The sequence below is a fragment of the Sceloporus undulatus genome, chromosome 3 (assembly GCF_019175285.1).
Source record: "Sceloporus undulatus isolate JIND9_A2432 ecotype Alabama chromosome 3, SceUnd_v1.1, whole genome shotgun sequence".
Lineage (NCBI taxonomy): Eukaryota > Metazoa > Chordata > Lepidosauria > Squamata > Phrynosomatidae > Sceloporus > Sceloporus undulatus.
Genome location: NC_056524.1, coordinates 226,545,887 through 226,563,626, shown reverse-complemented (window position 1 = coordinate 226,563,626; position 17,740 = coordinate 226,545,887). Strand labels below are relative to the sequence as shown.

At 45.3% G+C, this 17,740-nt stretch overlaps 1 protein-coding gene across 1 annotated transcript; it reads left to right on the top strand.

Annotated features, from left to right (window-relative positions):
- Positions 1 to 13,073: 13,073 nt before the first annotated feature.
- Positions 13,074 to 14,542, top strand: FOXL2 (forkhead box L2). Its single transcript, XM_042458518.1, has 2 exons — positions 13,074 to 13,915; positions 13,959 to 14,542. The coding sequence occupies exons 1-2, from the start codon at positions 13,074 to 13,076 to the stop codon at positions 14,344 to 14,346; spliced, it is 1,230 nt and encodes a 409-aa protein (XP_042314452.1). The 3' UTR covers positions 14,347 to 14,542.
- The last annotated feature ends 3,198 nt before the right edge of the window (positions 14,543 to 17,740 follow it).

The window sequence follows — 17,740 nt, the reverse complement described above, 5'->3', positions numbered from 1 at the left end:
TAAGGAAACTTACAGCTAGCATCCCCCCCCCCCCCCCCCCACGACATGTCTGCTTCAGGATCTAATTCATATAGGTTTTTTGAAATAGCATGGCATTTGGGCAGCATGACTGGCAAGCAAATGCTTAGATTTAATTCCATTAAGTTTAGCAGAACAGACATGTTGCTCCCAAACATCATCTGGGCTCACAGCATTACTGGTGAATGTGATTGTTGGTGTATTCCTCTCCCTGTCTTGTATTCTAACCAATACTTCTGTATTTAGAATTATATCCCATGGATTTCGGTGTCTCGTGCCCATAGAGCTGCCATTCTGTACACAATGGCTTGGAAGAAATCTCCATTCACGTTATGAGTATTCATCAGCTCGAAGGGAAACACTTGAATTCAGCTGTGATGTGACTCAGAGTCTGACTGAATGCCAGAGTTAAGCATCTTGACAACAGAACTGTTCTTTTGATGCTGGTGTTGTTGTTTTGTTTAAAATGATTTACTGGCCAGTCCTCTGAAGTTAGTAGTCCAGTTTATGGTAGGGCTGAGGAGAAATTTAGCAAGGGCTACAAGAGCTTGGAAACATTACTTGAATGACTGCAGTTCTCAGAATCCCCAGTCAATATAGCCCCTGGTCTAGTTAGGGGATTCTGGGCGCTGCAATCCCCCAAAGTAACTTTCCCAAAATCTGCTTATAGGAGACTGCTCCAGGAAATCTTGAAGTCCTTACTTTGTGTTCTTTTTCATTCTTACTTTGACATGATATAGCAGTTCTGAGTAATCTGGAGCTACTTAGCCTATAAACATCTTTCTTGCAGTGACCTTGCCCTTGGTTTGTGGCACACTGTACTTTGCACAGCATGGGCTGAACTCAAAGGGACTGATGGGTGGTCCTTCCTTCTGACAGGATGATGATTTGACCTCTCCCTATTTTCTGTGATATTATGATCTATGTGCCCATGCTCATCAAGACACATGTTCACTATCCATATAGAACTGCAGTTGTTCGAAGGCTTATTCAGAAGCCTTTCCTGAATATAATAATAATAATAATAATATTTATTTGTATACCGCCCTCTGGCAACCAATCCGGGCGGTTAACAACAGTAAAATATAAAATATAACAATTAAAAACACTTTATCCCTCCCCCCCTTAAGACAGTATTAAACAGTATAACATATTAAAAACACAATATCAAGCATAAAAACAGCAGTTAAAACTAAAAACGCTGATTTCCCTCTGTTGATCCTCTATCATCACTAAGATGGGGCCACAGGAGGAATGAGGGAATCAGGGAACCTGGGAACCTGGGCCGGGATGGTTAATCTGGAAAGGCCTGCCGGAAGAGATCCGTCTTGACCGCTTTTTTAAAGCTGTCTAATGATGTTATCTGACGGATCTCATCCAGCAGGTCATTCCAGAGTTTGGGGGCGACAGCAGAGAACGCCCTCTGGGAGGTCGCTGCAAGCCTAGATTTTAGAGGCTGTAGTAAGTTCCTCCCAGAGGATTGTACGGGAGGAGGCGGTCTCTAAGATAGCTTGGACCCAAGCCATTTAGGGCTTTAAAGGTGATAACCAACACCTTGTACTGGGCCCGGAAGCTGATAGGCAGCCAGTGGAAGGACCTCAAAACCGGAGTAATGTGGTCCCTCCTAGATGTTCCTGAGACAAGCCTGGCTGCCATATTTTGAACCAGCTGTAATTTCCGAGTCAAGCATAGGGGTAGCCCCATGTAGAGTGCATTACAGAAGTCAAGGTGTGAGGTTACCAGCGCGTGCACAACCGTCTCGAGATCACTTACTTCCAGAAAAGGGCGCAGCTGGCGTATCAGCCGAAGCTGATAACAGGCACTCCTGACCGTCGCATTTACCTGATTTGTCATCAGGAGCGACGAGTCAAGGAGCACCCCCAGACTGCGAACACAGTCGCTGGAGGAGAGTGTGACCCCTTCCAGGACTGGAGGTTGCAACCCAATTCTTGGTTTCGGGGCCGCTACCATGAGCACCTCCGTCTTGTCTGGATTCAGTTTCAATCTGTTTTTCCTCATCCAGCCCATTACCGCCTGAAGACATTCATTGAGAGAAGAGATGCCATCGGAATTCGAGGCCGACGAACAAGATACGGAGAAATAGATTTGGGTGTCATCAGCGTACTGATAACACCCAGCACTATAACATAATATGAGTCTACACAAGCAACTTTTCCATTTACACAATTTGTATTTATATTTTTTTTAAAAAAAATAGATATTTCATCAGAGCATTTGTATAAATAAAAGGGCATCAGTAAACATTTGACATCTCCTCCATTTCTTTTTTATATAAAAAAGCTTTATATAAAATTAATTACTATCACATTCTTTACTCAGTTATACCTAGATATATATATGGCATGTAGGACTCTCAAGTAACTACCAATTATAATTCCAATTGGCAAATTGAAAATATTTGATTAAGATCCCCTCCTAAAGCTCACACAAGGAAAGGGTGGTATCTTTTTTGTATGAAATGTCCAATTTCAAATTATCCACTAGTAAGGGCTCCCCTTGAATCCTACACTATCCACAAATACACACACACACACACACACATTAAATGACCCAGTGTGCACTATTGTTTCTGAGCTCAACTAGGGCACTTACTTTCAAGTGAGCGTATATATGATTCCAACCTGAGCAAAATATCATATAAGTCCCTTGATTCAGAGCATTGGTTTTCAGGGAAATAGCACTTTTGATTGCAAATAACCACAAATCCATTTCGAAGTTCCTTACACACAGCACTCAAGCTCCACCTCTACCTGTATATATTGCCTTTGCTTCCCTTTTGTGGTGGATCAATGCAGTTAGTTCTCCAAGGTTCTCCAAGTCATCTGTAATTAAATGGAGGTCCTGTAAGGATTGTGACATCAAGCTCACTCTCTTTATGAGCCAGCCAAGCATTGTCCAAAAAGTTTAGGGTTCAGTTCCTAAAGGACCACTCCAAACCCGACGTTCTTTCCCTTTGCAAAAAAAGACACCTCTTCTCTTCAATTCTCTTCTCTGTCTCCATCCTGGATTTCCTTTAGTCTGGTTCCTTGCAGAGCGATATGGAACAGATTTCCTTCCCCTACTAGTGTTGCTGGAACAAGTAATCTGGGGTTTTCAAATATAGCATGGCCAGCTTTGTAGGGCCAAGAAAGAGAGAGAAGGAGGCTATCAGGAGAGGAAGCAAACCTTTCTCCAAAAGTTTGTGGATGGAAGGGAACAAGCCTGTGGAAAATAGGAAATCAAGGAGGAAAGATTCATCTTTAACCCCCCCCCCCCAATAGCAAACACCAAAGTTTTTATTCTTGGGGAAGGAGGCAGACCCTCTTTTTTGACCCTTTCTTCTTGCTAAGGGTCAATCTGTTTGAGGCTAGGTTCCTTCTTAGAGGAGTGAGGTAGGGGACAAGAAGGGCTGCATCCACACTGCAGAAATAATCTGATATGGCACCTCTTTAACTGGTGCCACAACCAACTACAATTCCCAGAATTCCATAGCATTGAGCCATGGCAGTTAAAGAGGTGCCATACCAGATTATTTCTACAGTGTGGATGCAGCTGAGGTTAAGAAGGAAGGCAAGGAAAGGCCTTGGAATCGAGTTTAAAGAGACCAGGCCTGAAAGAAACAAAAGGAAAAGAAAGTGACTGGTTTTCTTTTGCACATTATTATTATTATTATTATTATTATTATTATTCCTTCACTTCCCACATCTCTCCCCCACCTTCTGCTTACAATTCTCCAAGAAGATCCAGTGTTATCATTTCTCACCAGCCTTTTTCCAGTCCCTCTTCCCCTAAATATATGTATATATACCTCTTCTTGCGCCCAGAAAAAAGTGAAATTCCTTGTCTTTCTGCCTATTTCTCGAAGGAAGAAGGTTGGGCCTGGATTTTCCCTAAATTTAACTTTCTTTTACTAACTTCTGGGGCAACCTGAGTTTTCTATCATGTTTTATTTCCTTGGAGCCTGAATGCTCTTGGCATAGAGAAAAAGAAAAGTGGGGGAAATGACTTTTCTAAGAAATCCCTCCATTTAGGGCGAGGGAAAGGATCCTCACTGGATCTTTCCACCTTGGTTGGATATGTGAAGAAAGTGAGCATGATCAAGTAGACACTAAAGTTGTGTATCTCTCTCTGTGTGTCTTCAAGTCTCCTTGACCCCATGAGTTTCATAAAGGTCCATATTTGTTCTTATTATTTTTAAATAACAATAATTAAATTTGATTTTGTTGTTGTAGTAGTTGTTGTTGTTGTTGCTTAAGTTTCTGAATTTGTTTGTTTCATAAAATAGGGTATTTTAGGAGAAATGGACAATGCTACCCATAAGAGCCCAACAGTGTGGAGGTGCGGTCCTTTGTAAAGAAGGGACATTCTTTAGCACACAACTAAGGTTTTTGTTTTCTCTCCTAAATATCCCCCTCCCTCTCCTTGCTAATTGAATTCAGGTACCTCTTAAGTTACATTTGGTCTGGATGTACCCATGGTGCTCTCTCTCCAGTGCCCCCTCCCTTTCTCAAAGCCTGTTTAGGCTGCAGTCCTGGGAGTAAGTCCTGCGGAACGCATGAAGAGTTACTTCGGTCGGAGTAGTTGTGCCCAGGATGCTCTCACAACTGTTGTGTGCAAAGGAGCATTCTCTCAGGTTAAAAAATGCCTCTTTGGGAACGGAAATCGGTGGTGAGGTTTCATACATTGGAAAGGCAAGCGATTGCAATGGGAGGAGATAGGGAAGTCGGGCTGGTTGTTTTTAATCGATCGCCTGTTTATAGATGGAAATCAATCTATTGGTTGAAGTCAGTGGATCAGTAGACTGAAATCAACTTTTTCTGGGATGAAGGCCATTTTAAAAAAAGTTTGTCAATCGATCTTGTTCCAGTCCTCAAATATATTTTTTTTTTCAGAAGAGTCGATATATACATACATATATATGTGTGTGTGTACATATATACATAGGTATGTATCGACTCTTCTGAAAAAATATTTCAGGACTGGAATGATATTTTTTTCAGAAGAGTGGATATATGTATACATATGCATATATGTAGATAGATAGATAGATAGATAGATGTGTGTGTGTGCGCGCGCGCATGTACATATATATGTAATATTTGAAAACTGGAATATATCGACACATATGTATACATATGTGTGTGCAGGCATATGTATGTATGTATGTATGTACACATATACATATATATCTATATATCGACTCTTCTGAAAAATATTTGAGGACTGGAACGTCAGAAGAGTCGATATATACATACATATGTATATATGTGTACACACACACACACACACACACACACACATATATATATATATATATATATACATATATACATACATACATACATACATACATGTAAATATATATGTAATATTTGAGGACTGGAACAGGAATGATTGACAAACGTTGTTTTTTCTAATGGCCTTCATCCCACAAAAAGTTGGTTTCATTCTACTTGAAAGACGCTGGCGACCTTTTGTTCCTGTGATTTAACTTGCATTTCTATCCGGTGCCATTTCCTCAAACTCATGGATTGCTGTTGTTTTTGGATTTTTCTTTTATTTTGGAGGGGGAAATGAAGAATGAAGACTCAAACATGTGCTTCTCTCTCTCTCTCTCTCTCTCTCTCTCTCCCTTTGAATTCAATGACACTTGAGTTGGCCCTTGCTTACTCGGAAGCACATCCCCGTTCACTTACTGCTTTTGTTGGTTTCTGCAGGACTTTTGGAGGCAGTTTTTCTCTTTTATTACCTGAGGTGTTGATATATTGTTTTTGGTTGTCATCACCATCATCATCAGGTGTTTATAGCTTTCATCGTTTTCCATGTGTCTTTTTTTTAAAGATGCTGATACAATGCACCAGCCCTTCCCATCACTCTCGCTTCAATCTGCGTGATGATGGAAAGCCATTCATATTTCCGGGAGTTGGAGTCCTTTAAATGAAACGAATGCGGTTTTCTTCTTCCACTGCTTCCTGGATTGCCTAGGAACTAACTCCCAGTCCAACTTGTTTGGCAAAGTTTTTCACACTTCCCATGGTTCACAGCATGAAAAGGGGGGGAAGGAGTGGGGCATTCACTCCTGGGAGAGAGGGGGAAAGAGATCTACCAACACCTTTAAGACTGATTTATTTTCGCAAGAGCTTTCCTGGATTTCAATCCACTTCCTCAGAGGCTCACAGCGATCACCGAAAACGGATGCCTTTTAGTTTTATTAATTGGAAACTAACTACCAGGCATTGCTACCAATGCCGGTGCAATGAAGATGGCACCCTCCAGTCCTCCATCCTAAATTATGAACCTCTCCGATGGGCCGTTATTTTGGTATCCTATTCAGCAGAGCGAGATTTTGTCATTGCGGAATTAGAATAAGATTGCTGTTTAATATACAGTATTGTGTTTAAGTTCAATACAGTAACAACTCTCAGTCCCAGTATTTTGGCTTAGTTTGGATAATAAAAAGGTGGCAACCTTTGGGCCGGGTCCAGACCTTTTGTATCACAAGCGAAGCAGGAGGAGATCAAGTGACACACTTCTTCACTAGACAGATTCAATTCCACTAGTGTTTACTCGGAAGGAAATCCTTCCAGATTCAGTGGGATTTCCTCTCTGGGAAATATTTTGTCGATTACAGAAGCGAACTCCACAGGAATCCACAAACACATCCCCAAAACACAGAATTCGGAGACATAGCCGTGCGAAAGTCGGTATGTTAAGTGATCTTGGAGCACCTTTGAGACTAGGGCTGCATCCTCACTGCAGAAACAATCCAGGTTGACACCACTTTAAGTGCCATTATGGCTCAATGCTATGAAGTTCTGAGGGTGAGACTTTTCTCTGTCAGAGAGCTCCGGTGCCACAACAAACTACAAATCCCAGGATCCCATAGCATGAATCAATGTGGCGTCAAACTGGATCGTTTCTGCAGTGCGGATGCTGCAAGATCCCTTTTACATAACAAGCGCACGCAATAAACCATTTGCAAACTCTCCAGTCGGCTTTATTTGGCTGTGTCTGTCCCATCCTCCACAGAACCCAAGGATGCGACTCGTGGTTTCTCTGTGTTTTGTCCTGTTTGGGAAAGGAAGGGAGGGGGATCTCTGCAAGAAACGCCTGGCCTCCCTGTTTGGAAAACAAGAACTGGAGCAAAGCGAGGGAGAGAGGTGTGAAAGTGTCCCATTCAAAGCGGAGCCAAACCTTGTTGTTGTTGTTGTTGTTGCCATTTCGGAAGATGTCCAGTCCTGCAAAGATTTGTAGTTCTTCTTCAGCCCTCATCGCAGAGCAATTTCAGGTCGGTTTAAATTGGAAAAAACAAAACACCACCGTCCTTGGACGTTTCATAAGCGTCGGTTTATAACGCATTAACGTTACATTCACAGCACTCCTGCTGATTTCAGTGGGCTTTTACAATGTGAATCCAATAACATCTATGATGCACCAAACAGTGACACCTTTATGGGCCCAACCAAAAATGCACAATGTACATGTTACAAGCTTTCGAAGCTCCACTGGCTTCTTCGCCAGGCAAGGTGTTAGTAAGGGCATTCTTTTTACACAAGAAGAAGCTCCTCCACCTTTCGCCGCTGTTTCCTCTCAGAAAAGCGTCCAGGGGAGCCATGTTGGCCAATATAGCAAGGTATCATAACCTCCAGAATCCACAGAAGAGGGATACCTTCATGCCAAAATGCACAAAATAGTACATGAGGCGAGCCGTCAAAGCCATCGGAGCTTCCAAAGCTTGCCTTCTGTATAACAAACGGCAACCCCCAGGATTCCATAGCCTTGAGCCAAGGCAGTTAGAAAAGTGGGGTCAAACCGGATTATTTCTGCAATGCGGATGCCACCTCTACACCTCCGGAAGGAAATGCCTGCCAAGGGGGAAAGAGAAGCCGCCTGTGTGGTCAAGAAAGGAAAGAATGGGCCTTCACCCGCTCGCGACCCGACCTTTCCAGCAGGCCTCCAGAGCCCTTGGTTTCCGTCGTAGGCGTCCTCCTTTTCCAGGACCTGTCCTCCATTTCAACCTCCTCTCCAGGAGGTTTTCCAACATGTCATCTCTATTGAGCAAGGCTAAGGGGCATGAACTGACTTTTCTATGGGTGCTTGGAGCTTTTATTGGGACATGTCCTCCCCTTTGAGGGGTCTTGTCCTCCTTGGCGGTGAGGGAGAACTGAGCCAGCAGCAAGGAACCCCTTTGGACCTGAGGTTGCTAATAAGAACCTCGAAAGACAGTGGGGTCTAGTGGTTGGAGTGTTGGACTACTAGGAGTCTGAAGACAGGGGTTCGAATCCCTGCTCAGTCACTGAGTAACTTCGGGCAAGTCACACTCTTTCAGCCTCAGAGGAAACCAACCCTGTAAAGCAATCTTGCTTTAAGGTGAGCATAAGTCGGAAAGAACTTGAAGGCCCAAGACAACCACTTGAACCCCTGCAGCAAGCTGCCCATGGGTTACTCCAAAGGAAAAGGCTGAGAAGTATGTGGTGGTGGTGGTGGTGGTGGTGGTTGTGTGCCTTCAAGTCGTTTCCAACATATGGTGACCCTAAGTCGTATCATGGGGCTTTCTTGGCAAGGTTTGTTCAGAGGCGGGTTTGCCATTGCCTTCTCCTGAGGCTGAGAGAGTGTGACTTGCCCAAGGTCACCCAATGGGTTTCATGGCCGAACTGGGAATTGAAGTCCAGGAAATATGTCCAGAGCTCCAACAGTTTTCATTCCTCCTAATCATTAGGAGGGGTTTCCCCTTGTAGGAATCTGGGCTGGGCATCTTAAGAGCAAAAGGTGGAAAAGGGGGTTTCCCTTCCTTCTCTAGACTCAAGAGAAAGTGCTCCTCTAAATTAGAGACCTAACTCTATGAGTCCAAAATTCATAAAGACCGGGGCAGTTTTACCTGTTAATCAGAACAGGGGTTGTGTGCAAATTCCTTCTGAAACCCTGAACACAAACACTGATTTCTAATACAGTATTACAATTTCTATTAGAAATCAGTTTATGCATCTGCCTTGAGATATTTTACTCGGAAGAAAAACAACTGGTTTTTTGTTTTTTGTTTTAACTAATAAATAAATAAATAAATGTTAGTAGAAAATTAAGCCTCGTTCTATTTAGTAGAGGTTCCTGTTGAATTGACTTCTAAGTTGAGAAAAGGCTATCATTATAGCATAGGCATCCAAAGGGTCAAGACATAAAGAGAGTGCAAGCTTTTGACACTATTTGGAAATATAATTATATTATTTGGCAATAATATTAAGAGCATATCGTTGTTTCATTCCTAAGCGTCCTTACTTGGAAACACACCTCAATAATAATAATAATAATAATAATAATAATAATAATAATAATAATAGGCTTATTGGGAAGTAGGCTATTTAGGAGTGGGCTCCATAAAGTCAGAAACACTACACTACGCAATACCACACGCTATGGCTGTATTTGTGTCTGTGTGTCTGTGTGTGAGAGAGAACTGTACATTTGAACATGGCACTTTTAAAGACTGTGATCAATATATCTATTGGAAAGAAACGTTTTACAGAAACTAGTTAAACGTCGGGGTTAAATGTGCTTGCGAACGGGTGTAGAAGAATATCAACAAGGTACTGTTTTATCTGCTAATCTGAAAAAAAACGATTAAATAAAAAAAATCAAATAAAAATAAAGAACAACTATTTTATTGTTTCTGAGTGTATGCCTTCCAGGAATGAAATGCCACAGAGTTTAACTGGACTTCTTCCCAGTTAAGAGATTACATGCCACCAGCAGAAAATGGACCATAGCATTAGCTCTAAAAGAAATCCCGCTTATTGTTTTGTTATTATCACTTATTATTTACAATTACTGTATAAAGCTTTTTTCTTTAAAAATACAACTATAAGCTACAGTGCAAATGAAAGTGCAGTTCAGACCTCAGTTTCAGCTCAATAACGGGAAATAGCTAACAAACTTGCCCGTGATTTGTATTTATAAATTTGACAGCGTTGCTAATTCCATGCATTGATTTTAATATTTTGCTTCTCGGAATGGCACCAAATTTTCCAATCACGCCAACGGTTCAGACTGCAAGCCCTTACCTGCGAGTAAGGCCCATTGAACTCAACCAGGGCTACTTCTGAGTAAGCATGTAAAGGAGGAGTACCCTGTCCATCTCTGGGTGCTTCGACAGCAAAAGCTAAAACACACGTTTAGCAAAACGAGTAAGGCTCAAAAAGGCCCCCATTGAAAACAGTAGCATCTCTCCTCCCCCCAAGGCCTCCATGGGTCGAGAGGCGGTAAATAAAGGCCTTGAATAAATAAATAAACCAAAGAAACATTTTCAAAGAGGTAGAAAGCTACTGGGTCCTTTGGGTGGCGGAACTGCCCTTCATAACGCCGCTAGCCTATATCCTCCCAATGATCCCCCCAAGGGGTCCTTCCATAACGCCGCTAGCCTATAGGCATGGAAGGATCCCTTGCGGGGATCATTGGGAGGCCCCTGCTGCTTCCCGACCTGCGATGGTGGCGACTGCAAGCCGACCAGAAGGAAATGTGTTCTTTCCTTGAAGCCTTTGACCTCCTCAGGCTTTGGCCCAACGACCAGCCTGGTGGGGATGGAGGCCCCTCAAGGCCGGCCAAAGGGTGGGACTTTCCAGCCAAAGAGCCCCTGGAGGATGGAAGATGATGCGGGGAGAGACTATCCACCCTCGCCTCCCCCAGATGCTCGCTTTGGGCCCTGATCTCCCAGAGGCTGCTCTCTGTAGTTCCCCCGAGCATATCCCTCCCTCCCTCCTTCCTTCCTTCCTTCCTTCTTTTTTCTGTCTGTCTTCCTTCCTTCCTTCTTTTTTTTGTCTGTCTGTCTGTCTTCCTAACTTCTTTCTTTCCTTCTTCCTTCCTTCCTTCCTTCCTTCCTTCCTTTTCTTTCTTTCTCTTTCTTTATTTCCTTCCTTCCTTCTTTCCTTCTTTCTTTCTTTCTTTCTTTCTTTCTTTCCTTCTTTCTATTTTTCTTTTTCTTTCTTTCCTTCCTTCCTATTCCTTCCTTCTTTCTATCTTACTTTTTCTTTCCTCCCTCCCTTCCTCCTTCCCTTCTTTCTTTCCTTCTTCCTTCCTCCCTTTCCTTCCTTCCTTCCTTCCTTCCTTTTCTTTCTTTCTTTCCTTCCTTCTTTCCTTCTTTTTTTTTTTTTACATCTGTCCAGTGATCTTCTTCCTCCCACCTGCGAAATGAATTTTTTTTAGCGTCTCCTCTGGAGAAAGCAACCAGGAGGAACGCAAAAAGGATTTTTTTTTTTTTCTTCCCCCCCTGGCTTTTGAAGGAGGGACGGCCCTCCTTTCCTCCGCCGTTGGGGGGGGGGGTGGGGGTGGGATTTGGCTAATATGACTGTTGCTTTGCGTAAGAAGTAGTATGTTCATGGACCAGGCTGCCCAGCTTCGATTCTTAACCTTCCTTGAAAACCATTCCCGTGTATTCATTCATATGTATATGGACAGACACACACACGTACCTGCCCACACCACACACAGTATAGAAAACCTGTCACTCCCTACCCTTAGGATTAATTCCCATCAAATCTTTCAACTGAGGAGGGATTCAGCCAAAGCAGGTCTTCCTTTCCAAGGGCCTTTTGTAACCACACCGAAATGGCTGTCCTCCTTTCAGGCTGAGATCGCCAGGCCGGCCGTGGCTTTCCCGGCCTCCTCCTCCTCCTGCCGCCCTTTGCCTCCGGGCCAGCCGCCCTTGCCTTGGCTGAGCTTCATGGGGCTAAGGCCCCCCGCTTTTTTTTAGCCACTCTGCACTTCTTGACTTCCACCTGAGGTTCCCAAAGGCCAATAAAGGTATCACTCATGGCTTTGGGTTTGTATTTGTTAAATGGCCAACACAGCAACCCCTACATCTTTCCAGAGGAGATCACTCCTGCGCTGCAAACGACAATCCCTTTGCAACCTGGAAAGGTGGCCATCCCCTCCTTGCTCCCTTTCTTCTTCTTCTTCTTCTTCTTCTTCTTCTTCTTCCTCCTCCTCCTCCTCCTCCTCTTCCTCTTCTTATACTCTTTCCTCTTCTACTACTACTACTACTTCTTCTTCTTCTCCTCCTTCAGTCCTGTTTTCCTCCTCCTCTTCTTCCTCTTCTTCTTCTTCCTCTTCTGCTTTTCCTTCAGTCCTGTTTTCTTCCTCTTCCTCTTTCGTCTTCCTCTTCTGATTCTCCTTCTGTCCTGTTTTCCTCCCCTTCTTCCTCCTTTTCTTCTTCTTCTTTCTCTTTCGCTTTTCCTTCAGTCCTGTTTTCCTCCTCTTCTTCTTCCTCCTCATCGTCTTCCTCTTCTGCTTCTAGTTCAGTCCTCTTTTCCTGCTCCTCTTCTTCTCTTCTTCCTCTTTTCTTCTTCTTCTTCCACGTCTTCCTCTCGTTCAGCCTCCTCTTCCTCCGGGTCCTTCTCGTGCCCTGGCCGGACATGTGCCCAAGACGCGGCTCCTTTCCCTTGCGAAGAAGGGCTGTGCTTTGTGCCTGTGCTTTGCTTTGCTTCCCCTCGAGGATGATCCCTGCCACCCCCACACTTCCTTCTATCTCTTTCTTTCTCTCTCTCTTTCTCTGGGACCCCCGACCTCCCTTGGGCTTGGGATGGATCCCCTGCGAAATAATGTGACTTCGCCATGAACTCGCCCGTGCCCAGCTGGCTTCCAGGCTTATGGGGCAGAGGGAGGGAGGGAGAGAGAGAGCGCGAATGGGGGGACTGAGAAAGAGAGAGAGAGAGAGATCCTGACGAAAGCGGAACTGGTCGGAGTCCATACAAATCAGCCCAGAGGAGCAGCAGGGAGTGGATATCTGAGCCTGCTGATCAGAAACGAGGCTGGGCTGAGAGAGAGAGGCAGAAAGGGTGGGAGGGGGGGCAGAGAGAGAGAGAGAGAGGGAGCAGTGAGCCCACCAAGCAGCGCAGGTTGGGTTTAAAGCAAGCGGGCGACGGAAGCAGCTGGAGCAGATCTCCCGGGCAGACCTTGGGCGCTTGGCGGGGGAGTGGCTGGCTCTTCTCCCCTTCTTCCTCCCAGGCAGCAGGCAGGGCCCTCTCGAGGCGAGGGAGCCCGAGGAGCAGGTGGGCGCCTCCGCTGCCATGATGAGCTACCCGGACCCCGCTCCTCCCGAGGCCCCGGTGTCCCTGCTGCCCCAGGCCAAGGAGCCCGGCGGGGGGATGCCAGGAGGAGGCGGCGGCGGCGGCGGCGGCGGCGGCGGGGAGCTGGTCAAGGCCGAGCTGAGCCCGACTGCCCCGGCCAAGGGTGCCTCCTCCTCCTCCTCCTCGACGGGGCCGGCTCCTTCCTCGTCCTCCTCGGAGAAGGGCGACCCCTCGCAGAAGCCTCCCTACTCCTACGTGGCGCTGATCGCCATGGCCATCCGGGAGAGCGCCGAGAAGCGGCTGACGCTGTCGGGGATCTACCAGTACATCATCGGCAAGTTCCCCTTCTACGAGAAGAACAAGAAGGGCTGGCAGAACAGCATCCGCCACAACCTCAGCCTCAACGAGTGCTTCATCAAGGTCCCGCGGGAGGGCGGCGGGGAGCGCAAGGGCAACTACTGGACCCTGGACCCGGCCTGCGAGGACATGTTCGAGAAGGGCAACTACCGACGGAGGAGGCGCATGAAGCGGCCCTTCCGGCCCCCCGCCGGACACTTCCAGCCCGGGAAGAGCCTCTTCGGAGCCGCCGAGGCCGCGGGCTACGGCTACCTGACGGCGCCGCCGGCCAAGTACCTCCAGGGGCCCTTCCTCAACGCCGCCTCCTGGTCCCTGGCCCAGACGGGGCCCCCGCCACCCCCGCCGCCTCCGCCTCAGCCCCAGTCCGTCTCCGGGGGCTCCTACGCGGCCTGCCAGATGGAGGCGGCGGCAGCAGCAGCAGCAGCAGCAGGAGGGGGGAACGGCGGCAACGGCAACGGGGCCCTCAGCCCCGTCAAGGGAGTGGGGCTCTCCCCGCACGGAGTGGGGCCCCCCCTCGGCCTCGGCCAGCTCCTCCTACGGCAGCCCCTACGCGCGCCTCCCGGCCATGGTGAACTCCTACAACGGCATGGGCCACCACCACCACCACCACCATCATCCCCACGCCCACCACCATCATCCCCATCCCCACCATCACCATCACCACCATCACGCCGCCCAGCAGCTCGGGGCCGCCGCCGTCGCAGCCGCCGCCGCAGCAGCCGCCGCCGCCTCCGCAAGCAGCCCTTCGCCTCAGACGGCGCCCAACGGAGGAGGACCCGCCTCGGCCTCGGCCGCCGCCACGGGCCTCCCCTTCGCCTGCGCCGCCCGGCAGCCTCCCGAGCTGGCCCTCATGCACTGCTCCTACTGGGACCACGAGAGCAAGCACGGCGCCCTCCACGCCCGCATTGACATCTGAGCAGAGGGGCCCCGAGCAGCCCCGCCAGCCCCGCCACTCCGGAGCCCCACAGGGAGGAAGCCCCACAGCCAGCCCCAGCCAGGAGGGATGCCCCTTGGCCGCCCCAGAAAAGCTGACCCTCTTTTCAGATACAGAGACATGCAGACAGATAGATGCATATGTAGTCTATGGGTATAGTAGATACCGAGAGAGAGAGAGAGAGAGAGAGAGAGAGAGAGATGTATGCATGTGTGTAAATATATTTGTGTGGGGCATATGTATATATACATAGAAAGAGATATACACACATATATGTGTATGCATGCATATTATATGTGTGTATATACATAAAGAGAGATACATTTACATATATATGTATGCATGTATATTATAAATATGTATTTGTATGTGTATATATGCAGAGAGAGAGAGAGAGAAACAGAGAGATGTATGCATGTGTGTGTAAATGTGTGTGTGCATACGTATATATACATAGAGATACACTCACATATATATTATGCATTTATATTATGTATATGTATGTCTATGTGTATATATACATAGAGACCCACACATATATATGTATGCATGTATATTCTATATGTGTGTGTGTGTACATAGAGAGAGAGAGACATATATGTGTATGTGTATACAGATGCACATACATATATAGGTATGCATATTATATATATGTATGTATGTATGTATGTATGTGTATATATACATAGAGAGAGATACACACATGTATATGTATATATATATATATATATGTAGAGAGAGAGAGAGAGAGAGATGTATGTATATATTTATATAGTACATATGTGTGTGTACATATGTACATTATGCATATGTATATGTATACGTGTATATCTATATGCATGTATTATCTGTATACAGTATATACATACTGTGTGTGTGTGCTGGATTTTCTTTCTAGTTTTCTTTTCCTCCCACCTCTCAATCCATGACAGGATCTTGCAGTGCCAAAATTGGAGGGTCCCGCCAGAAAGAAAAGTTGTGTGTCTTTTCAGATAGGGGTGTGTGTGTGTGTGTGTGTGTGTGTGTGTGTGTGGTATTTTCCCCTCTGTTTCTTGCCCTCCTCTCCTCTCAATGCATGACAAGAACTTGCAGTGCCAAAAGTGAGGGGTCGGGAAGGGAGGGGGCGAAGAGCCCTCCAAAATCTCTCTGTATCTCAAAGGCTCAAAAACGCTTCTCTGGGAAGAGAGAGTGAAGGCAGAGGATTTTCCTCGCAGCTTCAGAAGCTTCTGTTATTATTGTTGTTTCTTTCTTTCTACCTCTCACCGGTTTTATTGGGGTTGGCAGGCAGAGTTTTCCCCACCAAAAAATAAAAATGTCTGTGCGGGGAGTCAGTGGTTAAAAAAAAATTGAGGATGACTTTGGCTGCATCCGCATTGCGGAAATGATCCGGTTTGAGACCACTTTAGCTGCCATGGCTCCGCTACAAACGACACTTGCCAGAATTGCATAGCATGGAGCCATGCTAAAGTGGTCTCAAACCGGATTATTTGGATTTTATGTCTTTTTTGGAGGGTGGGAAGATGTTGGAAAGAGCAGGCGGATGGAGTCCAGTCGCACTTCCTTGAAATAGCAGTTCCACTTTTTTGCGGGGGGGGGGGGACAAAGCACATTTCCTCGCATATTGCTTGTAGGCAATAAGTTTTGAAACTCTTCGTCTGATTCACCTGGGAGCAATTTACTCCTTCACTGTGACTTTTACGAGGCCTGGGGACAAGGAGGAGGAAAAGCAGGAGAAGGAGAAGGAGAAGAATTAATTTTCTCTTGGGCAGAAAGAGCAGCACAGAAGAAGTGGTGTCAGTTATTAATGCAGACAAAACAGATCTAACACGATCTGAACCTGAATTGAACTATAACACTAAATCTAGAAGAAGAAGAAGAAATAAGGTCTGTTTAATTCGAAATCAGTCAGATTGGGGGGAAAGGCTCCAATAGGATTTACGCCACAATCTATTGAATGGTGGCGTAAATCCTATTGCAATGATCCTATTGAATTGAACTCATTAATCAACAGGGCCCAGCTTTGATGTCCTGATGATCTCAATAGGGTTTAAAGATCTCAGTTTTGGATGCATCATCGCTATCTCCTTAATGTTAGTCAGCACGCAAAAGGGATCTTGTAGTTCCTTTGAGGTGCTGCAAGATCCCTTCGCAAACTGATTTCCCAAACCAACAGGGCTAAAATCTTTAAGGTTAGTTGGTAAGTTCTGATAACTTCTGGGGATCTATCAACCCCAACCCTAAAACCCTCACCCTAAAACAATTGGTTTTTACTGAAAAATATGTCCGACTAAGGTAGATATTCCTAAACCGGCTTCTGTAGACCTCAAATCCATCGAAAAGGAGGATTTTACTCCACTTCGATGGGATCCCTGGATGCCAAAGTTTTGTCTTGGATTTCCTCTTGTCTACCTTTTGTCATTCCGACTTTAGATGTCCTTCAGTCGCCTTACTTTCAACAGGACTAAAGTTTCATCCCATTTGAAATATTTAACCTGTAGGGAATTAATTTGAAATTATTCAGGGCCTCGGAGTTCAAATGAAAGCGCCTCGGTTTAAAAAAGGATCCCTGGTCTGCCTGCAAAATATCGTTGAAATACTCTTTCTCTGAATAAATGTTGACTTTACAATACAAAAAAAAAAAAAAAAAAGCTGAATACCTTAGCCCTTTCCTAGCCTGTTTTAGGCACTGTGATATCACAAAGTTGTTGCTGTTGTTGTCTTGGGATGGGGAAGGATTGCACTTCTTTCTTCAAAGCTTAACATTTCTTTTCCAAATAGTACTGGGGGGGGGGGTTGTGTTTGGACTGGATCGCCCCTTTCCCCCAAGAAATCTAGTTGAAACGCGAAGGGAATTGGATAAAAATTGTGGGTTTATGTGTATGTGCATTTTTTTAAAAGAGAGAAAGAGAATGTGTCCTTCAAGAGAGATTAATTTTATACGAAACTAACATTATTCGGACAAACCAAGACTATTTCTCGAAGTCATTATGATGAATAATAATAACGGAGGCAATTTCCCCCTGAATATATGATTGTTATATATATATATTTTTCCAGTGGATGTTAAGAGTGATTTTTATATAAATATATATCTATATATATATATGATATCTATTTTGACCCAGATGATCCTCTCTCCTGCCTTTGCGTTCTCCTCTTCTCCTTCTCCCTCGCCTTCCGAAAACAAGTTTCAATATTCGGATCTGAAAGAGATAATGTAGAAAATAAAATGTTTTGGGGTTTTGTGCCATTTTTAGGACCAACTTTTCTAGAATTTAACCTAGCACTTTTTATTGTATGCCATAGCTTTGTATAGTCTCCAGTAATAATAAACAAAAATCTTTTTCTTTTCTCTTTTAACAGCGTTTGCATTTTC

What these genes read in the sequence shown, in the direction of transcription:
- FOXL2 (XM_042458518.1), top strand. Translation starts at nt 13,074, where the DNA reads ATGATGAGCTACCCGGACCCCGCTCCTCCCGAGGCCCCGGTGTCCCTG. An exon ending in AGCCCCGTCAAGGGAGTGGG is followed by an intron (nt 13,916 to 13,958) that starts GCTCTCCCCGCA and finishes GGCCTCGGCCAG; the next exon opens with CTCCTCCTACGGCAGCCCCT.